This window comes from Apostichopus japonicus, chromosome 20, assembly GCF_037975245.1.
Source record: "Apostichopus japonicus isolate 1M-3 chromosome 20, ASM3797524v1, whole genome shotgun sequence".
Taxonomy (NCBI): domain Eukaryota; kingdom Metazoa; phylum Echinodermata; class Holothuroidea; order Aspidochirotida; family Stichopodidae; genus Apostichopus; species Apostichopus japonicus.
The window spans coordinates 10,183,126-10,196,120 of NC_092580.1; the positions used below are offsets into that span (position 1 = coordinate 10,183,126).

Genomic DNA, 12,995 nt, shown 5'->3' on the forward strand with positions numbered 1-12,995 from the left:
AAAGGCAAAAAATGACAATGAAACAATGAGAAAGCAAATAGATAACTAAATGCAGGAAGCAATTAAGGCGGTGCATTTAATGGTAAATGGGTATTTATTTTCGTTTCAGTGATCAACTTATTTCTAGTTGACGTCACTCTGTTTGAAACATGAAATTAAGAACGTGTCTCCACCCAAAATGAAATCAAGGCTTTTACGCAAACAGTAAACACTTTAAATTTAACATATTACTTTTTCATGTACATACTGCTGTAAAATCTATTTATCTACAATATAACGACAACACAAAACAACCTACGTTAATTATACGTAGTTAAAAACGTTATGTTCAGGACCAATGTCGGGCTTTTTTTAGCGATTCAACATTGAGTTGTTGCAATATAATATTATACGCTTCTTAGACATTTCAAAACCCCACACAGTGTGTTGACGCGTGTACGTCTACGCGTGCACAAAGCCAATCCATAAACTTCTCGCTTTTACAAATTCATACAACCTGAACCTTAACAGTGACGTCATTTGATTTCTACACCCCCCCGTCGAAGACGTCTAGCCGATCTTCATGCAACATTTACCGATTTCCGGGGGAAAGGTTGTACCACTTATGCAACAACTATGTGTATAATCTGAAATAAAAAGTAAAATTATTTTTAGTAATATATCCTTATTGTCTTATTTAGAATTTTGTGAAATTTAAGTAGTATCCTTTCAATAACATTGCTGTCATGGCATGTTGTAAGAGAGTTATTTCCCCTCAGTTCTCAAGAGTTTACATAATTAGGTACCGTATTGCGCAGAAGCGTCGTGTTTCTGGAGCTTGTGCGCCGCTACTGTGACATCACAAGAGCAATTGCGTAATGAGGTATTGAATTAACATTAAGCATTATCTGATAAGAATAAAAGTGAGTTTTGTTTAGTCCTTTTGTTAGATTTTCATCTGGTGTATAGCATTTTGTAGGTACCTTTGACATTAAATATCTTTGTTCCGTACTTACGTGAAAGTTGTTACGCGATGTTTGCTTTACTTCGCCAACAAAGCTTCGAAAAGATATATTCAATTTTTCGAGTTCAATTTGATAATTCTTTTATTTTTTTGCTATTTTAAGGACTAACTTATGTAGTCTTTAACCGAAAATCCCAAAACATACGAATGTCAACGTTTCTCGTTTATAATCAAAGTAACACGGAAAGACTCAATTTTATGTTATGAACGATTGATGTTAATATTATCACTTGGGTCAGAACAAAACATCTTCGCATGGGGTGTAAGTGTAGTGGTTCAGTCGGCATTCCGTCTTGTTAAAGGATGTGTAACTAAATTCTGCTTATATGAGAATCGTTTTATAGTATTATTCGAAAATATGATAGTCAAATTAAGGGACAAGCCTTTACAATCTGAGCTTCTAAACGTGTAACAAATTTCTCGAGAAACAAAACTCGTTTAATTACTGTGCTGGACGCTGAAGCTGGGCATATCTTTGTTCGATTATGACACGTTCAAAATTCGAGAAAAAAAAAGTTGTGCAGTTTAATTAGTAAAGGAAAATTCCGTTCATGTTTTCTGGGCTCTAATTTCAATGCTCGAGTGATCATTAAGGGACTCGAGTTGAAGAATATCATCCACAAGCTATTAGACCGAAGGACTTATTATTAAAAAGAAGCAGAGAAATAAGAAATGACTCGTTAAATAAGGAGCATTGTTTTATATGATATATTGGAATACACGGCGCCCCTGGAAAAAGTTCAGAATGTAAGACACTGGAAGTATAACGCTAGATAAGTGTTAGTAGCAATTGATGGAATTTGAACCATATAAATCATGACTGTACAGGAACCGGATTAAGGAGCGGAGAACGGATTACATATGTTTTTAGAACTGGTAGTTGTTTAAGTGTCCCAAGTCTTTGTTTGAGGCCGGTGATGTGAGACTTAATATACGAAAGATCGAATCGATTTCTTTTCGTTTATAGATACATATGTACACACACACACATATATATGTATATATATATATATATATATATATATATATATATATATATACGGTCCCCATAGTCCCTTTAAATCTGAGTACTATAAGCACGTTAAACTTCCTCCCGGTGTCAAAATGAGTCGGACTAGTAAAGTTATGATTTATTTTTCCATGCAGGTAACAGCTAAGATCCTTCTTTTTATAAGGATATACCTACCTCCGTTTCCTCGGCATAATCTTATGGAGAGTTTAGGAGAGGGTCATATTGCAACAAAAACAAACAGTATAAAATGGAAGCAACGTCGAGAAGTAAATAGTATAAACGCGGAAGTAAAGCAACAATAACATACAACTGCCGTTTGTTATAATATGTATGAACATATTATGTCAAGCAAATACTTATAACGGTACATAATCATTAGTACAAAAGTAAACTGTTCATTATAATTTCAAAACCATACCCCTTCATAACTACTATGGTATTTCATAAGTACCATATAGCTATATTTACAGGTTTTAGGTCTCGCGAATTACAAGAAACCATCTATTACCTTCAAATAGATTTCGTAAACGAACATAAGAAATTGCACCCTTGTTTTGCATGGAATAATTATAATTCATGTTAATATTTCACCATTCAGCCTTCCACTGTCTTACAGGTATGAATATATATATATATATATATATATATATATATATAATATAAACAAAATTAGCCAATAAGATCAATTTTATATCAAGGTGTGCAGAATACATACACAAAAATTGTCTACATAATCTGCAAAGAGAATACAACGTTAAAATAGGAAAAAAATCTTGTGAAATGCACACGTTCCTGTGTAGAAGGCTCGGTAGATGATGAGTAACAGTAGATTTTACTTCTTCCAAAGGTCAGTTACCCCGTTCCATCCTTGGAAGCAGCGAACAACCGTATCACCAATGGATCACTTCTAATACCTGTACACGTCCGTGATCACATCGTCATCAGCACATAATCATATTGCACAATGCTATGGAATACAGAAAGATAAACATTTACTACAGACTTCAACCAAATGTATCGGTCACCCCATATATATATATATATATTTATATATATATATATATATATATATATATATATATATATATATATATATTATATACATACATATATATATATACATATATATATACGGCATTTATGTATTCGAATTATGGATGTAGTTGATTTCTTCCATTAAGTCAGAAATATTGAGCAACGCCTGCGAGAAATCTTCCATATCCTTTTTCAAGAGGTCATAAACAGCATGTCCCAGGAAGACAACATCAATGGCAATACCGACGACGCTTAAGATGACCCCTGCAGCTGAAACCCCTTGTGCGATCCGTAAGACATTTCCTCCGACACTTGATATATCATCGCTGATCTGCGAAGTATACATAGAAATGCATCGTTTAATTTACATTGGTTGAGACTGGGTTCTTATACATCCCATCAGGACCGAAGCATGTAGATTATTCGCCCAGATGGTTGTTTAAGTATAGTTGCTGTGTCTTTAGAACAGGGTTATAATACGAAACACTAATATTGGAGTATACATGCATTTTGGTAAATATGAAAACGTTGTGGCAAAATGATTCGTCTTCATAACGTAATTTGGATTTATTATCAGACTTGTTTTATGACAAGCATCATCACGTAATGATTTTGGTTACGTCACTCTTTAGAATGTTTGTTTCATGTTGTGCAAAACTCAACATGAATCAACAAAGTTTCGTTAAAATGTTACAACGTGAATTCTGCATGAATGACTGGGAAGGGTCATATTTGACACTTTTAAGTACGGTACTCATCTAGGAGTATCACTATACAAGTCAAATCAATTTCATTTAACCTATGCAAGGATGACATTGAAGAATACAAAAACGTGTAATACCTGCTGAGGTGCACAAATATCATCATTTTATATACGATATATCACTGATCATCATTGATAAAACCGTTCTACCGATCTTTTGACATAATAATTATGATTTCACAGAAGAAACCGAACCATTATAATTGGTCGATGTGCTAAAGATGCTTGCGATAGATTAATTTCTCAAATAAGCTGAGAAAACTTTGTGGCATGTCAGTGGTTGAATTTCCTTCAAAGAACAAGACTGACGAATTGAGCAAGTCTCTAAAATGACACAATGCTTCAATTTATAAAATTGATTACGTTTTTCTGTATATATTATACAATGATCATTTTCTGTGATATGAATCGCTTTGGCAAATCCTGTCACAGAAATAAGTTATATTTCTTAGCACGGAGCTAATACTGGCACTACTGACAACATTTTTCACATCCACAAAGAAAATATGAAGAAAATCAGTAAGGGAAAAGTTCGCGGACCCCCTTCCCAAACGAATGATATAAAACGTAAATTGCAAGCAAACCGAATGGACTTACGACGATGGCCTTCAATCCTATTCGAGCAACAGCAGAGCCAGCAGCACCTCCTCTTGCACAGATATTTCCTGCCGCATCCATGGTTGCCCTGGCCGGAAGGAATGTATTACTTGGTGAGGGGTTGCTGTTTTCCTTGTAATATTTCAAAACGAATCCTCCAAATGTGTTTTCGGTATCATCAAAAGTCTTCAAACTATTAACGGCTGAAATAAGTCCATCAAATGGCAATTCGCCAGCTTTATTGAATCGCTGCTCATACCACGATTCCTCATCGTCAGATTCAAGTATTTGTTCTCGGTAAGGCTTAACCAACTGGACCAGACAATGAGCTAGTTGTTCTGAAAACAACGACATTTCCTCAATCAATGTCGTAATTTCAATTCCATCCTCCTGCATAAACGTATGCTGACTACTCGCTACGTGGAGTTCTATGACTGACTCCATGTCTTCATTATCAAGTTCCATTTCAAGTAAATGTGAATCATTCTCCATTATATCTGTAACGATCTGCTGAGCAAGTTGTACATTTACTACACATAAGGCTAATCTTTTTTGGAACACCACGAAAGTGTTCAAGGCCGGTTTTATTGCGTTTTTTCGCTTTTTATCATTGAAAAATTTGTTCAGACTGAATCCCATGCTTACACCACCTCCAACTAACCCTACTACTGCCCCAGAGACTAGAAGACTTGTACTAACTGCGAAAGTAAATGGAATCAAAATGGCGCCTGCAATAGCAATGGCACCTCCAGCAATACTTGTAACTGACCCACCGATTACACCAAAATTCTTCTTTCGTCGATTCTTTTCTACTTCTTTTGCAACAGTTCGCAACATTTCAATCACTGTTGTAGGGAAGACTTCGGCATTTTGCACTTTTTCCAAAGAGAAATTCTACAGGAAAAAAAGGAAAAAGGACGTAGTGCCGATCATACGATTGGTTAATTGCAATATTACGAAATTCAAAACGAGTACACAAGTAGCCAATTCCTGATGGAATTTCCTGATGCTAAAACCAAAAGTATGTGACAGCAACCAGATTTCGTATTTTCGTATTGCATTCCTCCAATCTATAAATTACATTGACTACTCCCTGTATTATAACACATGTTGAATATCTTAACACGTGTTAGACTTTCAGCAGGACAGGGTACTAAAGTTTCATTATGGCCGTTATTTTTCTGAGAGTTTTCGGCTAGATGCACATGATAACTTTACTGCAATTTCAAGTTTGTCCACGTAAAGCTTATTTGCGAATGGGGCAATTCAGAATTTCATGCTTTTAACTCTGCTCCGCTGTAATGAACTTTGAACCGATCAATAACCGGAACGTTATGTGATGTTATGACATTACTGTAATATTCTCGTATGAAATATATTTAATTTAATAAGCGATAAGCTCCTTTAAGTCCCTTAAGGCTACCTTTGTGACATTCCCCAGATGGTAATGCATATTGCATACCTGCAAGAGTTGTATACTTGTCTGTTGTCTCACATGACATTTTAAAGTATATGTTAAGAAATTGATCATCATCTTAACTTAAAGTTTCTAGTACAATACAATTTCAAATGGCATATGACCTGAACTAACTATCATTGGGATTCAGATGAATGATTTAGATTATTATTAGTATTAGAGTCAGTCAATTTTCCTTTCTTCAGATATCGAGGTTATAAGTAGAGCTTTACCCATATGCTCATATACACATGCACAAAAGCCTCATATACACCCCCCCCCCCCCAAAAAAAAAAAAAAAAAAAAAAAAAAAAGTCATCACTGAATGAGAAAGTAACATTTGTAAGTTTGAAAACAAGTTTAATAGGTGACCTTATCTTCCTATCATCACATAATTAAAATCAGAAAAGATTGGCGTTGGAAAAGGTTGATCGATTGCCCCTCCCCGCCCTCCCCACCCTCCCCAGCCTCCCCACTCTCCCCACCCTCCCCACCCTACCCACCCTGTCCACGGTATAACAACTCTCTTATTAGTCAGTTATCATTTCCACATAGACTTGTATTGTGGTAGTTTTCATCAGTTGAAATCTCTATCAACTATTCGACCTATAGAGCCACAAATAATGCTCATGCACATTTCCTGATATTTTTTATTACCTCCAGAGGTTTACATATTACATATGAAGTATCATTAGTCCGTATCTCATTACTATTAAGTTGACGGATAAATGATCGTTCATGCAAAACATACCAATAATCGGTTTGCCATCTCTTCGCACAGCAGGAAGGCTTCGCCGACTGTCATAGCCTTCGACAATGAAGTATCACGTTCTTCGATGCAGTATCTCATCTTAAATGTTGTCCAGAGCTTACGCACCTTCAAAATTTTAAAGAGAAAGGGAACACATTTACTGAGATCGTTTGCTTACAAGATGACGAATACTTGAGAACAATGTGAAATATATTATTTAAATTTCCCGACTACTGTGCATCTCATGCAGTGGCGTAGGAAGGTACTTTTGAGTGGGGGGGCTGAAGACTGATGGCCGGCCTGGGGGAGGGGTCTAAGGTAGCCTCAGATGCAATTTGGTGCAATATAGCACACTTCAACACCCACTCCATTTTGTAAACTTAATTTTGTATTTCACCAGGCCTTAGATGCAATTTGGTGCTCCAAATGAGATTTTTTTTCTCATTTGGAAATGAAAAAGGGGTTTTCTGACTTGCGGAGCGGGGGGGCGGAATGATACTTCCGCCCCTCCACATTTTTCACTGGGGGGCTGGCGCCCCCAGCCCCCCGGTTCCTACGCCCTTGATCTCATGTGAACATACACATGAGTCAGGGTACGTTCTTGCATGAGCGGAGGCTTCGAGAGTCAGGTCGAGCCCGATTGGCAATTTTGTCACTTCCTCCTCCCCCCCCATCCTTTTGTCACTTCCTCCCCCCATATTTTCCCGGTAGTCAGATTAACCCACGGTCCAGGGCGGTCTCCCCCTACTACCAACCCTTGCTTTGTTCAGGTCCAACACCGAGAATGCCAATTAGCTCATCACTGAACAACGGTGTCGTGTTGGGGACTTTGAGGACGATGCCAATTGGTTCTACGTAGGCACAGCTGAATTTAGAATCGGGGCATTGAATTGACAGGGGCCGAGCCTGGTGAATAAGTGCAGTCTCTCAAGAATATCGAACTGAAGATCATTGTAGAGTTATAAAGGGAACCAAAACTTTTCATTAGTCAAACTTGCCCCCGGCCTTGTGTCTCGATCAGGCTCCCAACATGGAAGTGTACTGCTGTCATACATATTTAAACGTATACAGTTACATCAGCGAAGATGTGCTACGAATAACATAAAATTTATTAGACGTTCTAATTGTTATACATTAACTACTATCAGGGCGGATTGAGGGCAACTGATACCCTAAGCACAGCCCAACAATGGTGCCCTCTTGGACCCTCCATTGCTTAACTATCAAGACATTAAGACTCAATCATAAGTTCTGAAAGTGAAATCAAAGTTTGAGCATTTATAAGGGCATGGCTAGGGGGAAATCTATGTGGTGCCCCTTTGCCTTTGTGCGCTAAGAAGGTGCTTATTTTGCCTACTGATTAATCCAGGGCTGGCTACTAACCCTTACCATCAGAGAATACCACTAATGTCTCGATACGTGTCTGATGCACTGCTATGCAACCAACCGTATTCGTTTTCAAATATAGCAATTAGTACTCCAATCGGAATTTTAATGGTATGCCCCTCATTCCGTATCAAAATCAGGTGCATGCTTGCATAAACCGTGATGCGTGTATCGTATCATATACGGTAATTTTCTCTATGAAGCTTTAAGATCGCGAAGTTACTGTACTGTTTAAGAACAGACACAAAGGACACACGCAGCCTGGGCTAGAGAATCAAAACCAGGCAATAGAAAAAAACCTTAGGGCAATACTAGTCTTTTTGAAGGTTAATGGAGGTTGGTGAACGATCTGCTGTATACTGTACATATGACAAAGCTACAAAGCTATTGTTGCATTGAGTACATTCCGATTATGGTAAACAAGCCTCAATAGTTCATTGTCAATACAAGTGCACACTAGGCCGAATAATACAGTAAAGAATGTCGGTTTCATCGTGTTGAGATTTAAGCTTTCACTTACCAAGAGAATGATATACAGTTACGCTTGTTTATTCTTCTACAGTTTGTTCAGCGAGCTGCCACAGATCCCTGGTTTGTTTCACCGGCACCACCGACAAGCTCACCATAGAAACAATGATGTGGACACCGCATATTGTAAGTCACGTTTTACACATATATGTGTATGCACATCCACTTTATTATATAATTACTTGAAATTAACTATATAAACATTCATAGCACACAGTGCCGATATCGCGTCGACAGTCAGTATCCAAGCCTTTCCATGAATCTAGACGTAATGTTGACTATTCCAGCAAAGAAAGATACACAGCTATATAACACACACTATATGACGCACGAGAAATGTGAAAAACACAACCGTGCATGGGTTTACAGACGCGGCTGTTCATATTGCTTGTTGTCAATACAGTCACACGCATGGAAAGGACTGCAGTGTGTGTTCGTTCCGTGAATGTTTTCAACTGAGCATATGTACCGTAGGTTTGTTGTTGACGTATATAGGCCTACAGTGCTTGTCCACGTATTATGTGTGTTGAGTCTACCCGTAACAGTTGTGTATTTACTATGTCAAGTTTATGTAACCGAAGGTCAACAAGGAAAGGTATATCAATTTTGGTTCGCTGGAACATTTGTAGTCGGGTTGGAGTATATAGGCATATGTCTGTGTGCGTCTGTGACACTTGATTGGGTCCGCAATACCTCCACAACGGACTGGGAATATTCATATGTCTACTTGCTGCGTACATGCACTGTAGTGAGAAGGTGCCCTCTATTGTTGCTGGCGCTGACCTAATGAATATTAATGACGGTATTGGGTCAAACTTATAATTCTTTACATTACAATATCTCCGCAACCTTAAGTCGGATTGTAGCCAAACTTGGTTAACAGTTAACCAGGCGCGTATCCAGGATTTTCTAACCCGGGGGGCGCGAATTACTATCTAAGCGGAGCGCCACCATCGGTTGGCGCGGAGCGTACAAGAAAATTTCTGGTTTTGATACCCCCCAGATCACCGGAAATGGCACTTCTCGGGCTTGAAATGACCAACCAGATGTACACTCTTGCCTGAGCACCGCAGTATTTCCCAAAAGTTTTTTTTTCCATCCATAACCTTTTTGAAGGTTATTTTTTTGTTTTTGTTTTTTGTCACCAGTCACACATCATTTTCGACCTCATTGCATGTCCTATGGATCATTGCGTTTGTAGGTGATTCTACGTCACGGCCCACAATATCCGAAAGCCCCACTTTTCAAGGTTTTAAGCCCTTTATTTGTTGAGAATTTGAAAATTCACATTTCTCGTGAATAAAATCACTTCAGAACATACCCATAATGTTGCACAAAATTCAATCTATGAACCATCAATATAGAAAAACCTCCTTGAACCCCTAACAGACAGGTCAAAATTGCACGAGTAGAGGAAAGTACAATGAAGAATGTTGGTCAGGAAATTTTCGAAAATTCAGACACAGTTAATTTATTGGTGTACAAATATTAAAACCTCTTATTATGGCTATTATAAAACTGCGTTGAAGGAAATGAAAAATACCAGATATTTCCGATACCAGGTATATCGAAACCGAACACTACACACATAGGCGTAGGTCCCGTAGGAGGCGGGGGCTGCAGCCCCCCCCCCGCAACCAAATTTCCCCATTTTTTTTTCTGGCACCTACTGAAAGAAAAATACATAGCAATAAATAGCTTAAAAATGATCTCCTTGGTAATTAAAATAAAGTTCTAAGCTTGGCCGATATTACTATTGTAAAAGAGAGTTTTGACATAAATGGATCTGTATGCTTTTTCTCCATCTACATAAGACATTTCGTTGTTTACATTAGCATCCGGCGGTATACTGTGCAACTTTCACGGACCGTACGGTAAACGACGGCATGCGATGTAATGACCGATGCTTGCTTATATGATATTGGCATCGATATGTTGAACGCGCGAAAAGCGCGCGAAAAAATTTGGTTTTTTTTCGGGCAAGTCATTACAGCCCCTAAATCCAATTGGGCTCCTACGCCTTTGACTACACACATAGACAGTTTTTGGGGCTGTTCATCCTGGAACATGCATTTCAATGCTCACTGATATGATGTTATATCTGCTCTTTGCTTTACAAATTCGAAAAGGCGTGTAGCGAGTAATTGCCAAGGGAGGGGCAAAGCCTGTAGGCAAACTATCTAAGAGAAGCGCCACCATGAGTTGGCGCGAAGCGTACAATAAAATTTTTGGCCGAAAATGCCTCCCAGATCGCTGGAAATGACACTTAAAAGGCCTTGTAAGTTGCATCTAAGCATTGTCTATTTTGAAATTACTAGCGATGTCATAAAGAAAATTTGCTCGGGGGGGGGGGGGGCGGTCGCCCCTTCCCGAAATGCGTCATGTTCCCCGACGACTCGGTCGAGTTCAAGACCAGCCACAGTTGGTTCCATATAGCACAATTGTACAATTGTTTAAGGCGTCCATACACACACACGCGTTATGATAGACCATATATAGTATTTATATAGATACATTAGTGAGAGAGGAAAAATAGAAACGTCAAAAATGGAGTTGTCGGTGAAAGGGGTAGGGTGAGGCGCACACCCCCTCCGTAATCCTTGATCTGTCACTGGCTACCCTGTGTATATAGTAGGGATCAGCGCTTTAACTATGACTGTTCCTCTTTCTCTTCCCGAGGTCATGGCTATCTTCTACTCCCCCCCCCCCCTTTTTCTCTTTTTTTTTTCGTTTTCTTTTCCCTTCCTTCCTCTCCTCCTTTTCATTTTTCCCCCCTCCTTTCCCTTTTTTCTTCTCTTTTTTTCTCTCCTCTTTTCCTTACCCGGGGGGCGCGCGCCCCCAACGCCCCCCCTGGATACGCACCTGTTAACGGTTAACAGCTAGTACACCATGTAGGCCTAAGTATGTTTTAGGCAATGGGTGAGAGCTGTACAACCTTCCCATTTGTGTGAAGTTGATACTACATGTAAATATATATATATATATATATATATATATATATATATATATATATATATATATATATTTATAGGAATAACGGAAAAACTGTTAAACAACTATGCTGCATTTAGAGAAAGGCTGGATCTCGAGTGAGATACAATAATTGAATTAGGTAAGTGATTGGAAGTAAAACAGCCAATGTTTGGTTTTTGCAGAGCTTTCGAGCAAAACTAGCTCTTCTTCAGTGCATGATCACCGAAAGTGACAAGGAAATGCCCATCCTTACATATGAAGTGATACCTATCATTTTCCTGTAGGTTTCAACTGGTCAAATCATGAGCTCACCTAGGTCAATGAGGGGATGGGCATATTGGGGGTCTACTGGCAGGGGTACCCCACCAGTAAAAATTACTGGCAATGCCCATCCCTTGTATCTGAAGTCCTAACCAACATTTTCCAGTAGGTTTCAAGTGGTTACCTCATGAGCTGACCTAGGTCAGCCGTGAGGGGTCAATTATAGATCACTGGCAGGGGTACCCCACCACCAATAATTACTGGCGATGGCCATTTGTTGCTCTTGGGGCCATACCTGACACATTGTTCTTACTTTGATGTGCCAGTGGTTACCATGAAAGCTGCTCTAGGTTAGCTATTAGGTGACTTTAAAATTGCTCTCCCAGCCACATCCACCACAGTCGGTTTGCCAGTCGTCAGGTTTCATATACAGGAATGCATTGTGAACATTGTGATGTACCAGGCAATTGGTTACCTTCCCAGCTAACCAAGCCCTCTGGACTCCCGCTCTACAGATCAGTGAAAATTTGACCAAACTTATGAAGCTTGCACGTAAATGATATACTAGACTGTTTTTTTTTTAAAACAGGTTATGAAAAGTATCTTAAATATCATTAAACAGTTGGGTACAATAGTTAAACTCACTCTTCCATCTTTTTTCTCTATGGTACTTGTTCCTTTGCTTTTTGGACTCTTGGATAAACTCTTTTGTTCTGCGAAGGGTACCAATATATCATCTTAAAACATGTCTTTAAGCTATATATAACACAGTTCTCCTCTTCTGTTGTTGCCTCCACACTGGTGTCGTACATCACAGGAAAGCTCACCCTTGACTTAGATATTTGGCTTTTCAATTCCTGCTGGAAAAAAGAAACAGCAAAGTATTCATCATTTGAAAAAAAAAAAAATAAAGTTGTCACCACAAAGTTATGTGAGATTTGCTTCCACTATAGTCTCAAAAACAATCCCAAAGTTTGAAGCAGACTGTATAAAGCTGAAAATTTGAACGAGAGTGTCATCACCATTGCAACCAGAATCAAATGCCCAGAATACAGAGATAATAAAACATGGGCTAAATCTTTGTTTGTTTTTATGATCTTTAAAAATATAAAATTTTAGAAACAGAAATGCACTGAGCCAACTTATTTATAGGCCTAATCGTTTTTAGTTGTTATTTTGCTTGCTCACATAACAAGCCTGTTTAGACCTAGGCTAGAGGAGAATCAGTAC

At 38.5% G+C, this 12,995-nt stretch overlaps 1 protein-coding gene across 1 annotated transcript; it reads right to left on the reverse strand.

Annotated features, from left to right (window-relative positions):
* Positions 1-1,688: 1,688 nt before the first annotated feature.
* LOC139961488 (uncharacterized) lies at positions 1,689-9,293 on the reverse strand. Its single transcript, XM_071960680.1, has 4 exons — positions 8,524-9,293; positions 6,618-6,743; positions 4,411-5,304; positions 1,689-3,381 (listed from the first exon to the last, which is right to left on the reverse strand). The coding sequence occupies exons 2-4, from the start codon at positions 6,714-6,716 to the stop codon at positions 3,154-3,156; spliced, it is 1,221 nt and encodes a 406-aa protein (XP_071816781.1). The 5' UTR covers positions 6,717-6,743; positions 8,524-9,293; the 3' UTR covers positions 1,689-3,153.
* Between the last annotated feature and the right edge of the window lie 3,702 nt (positions 9,294-12,995).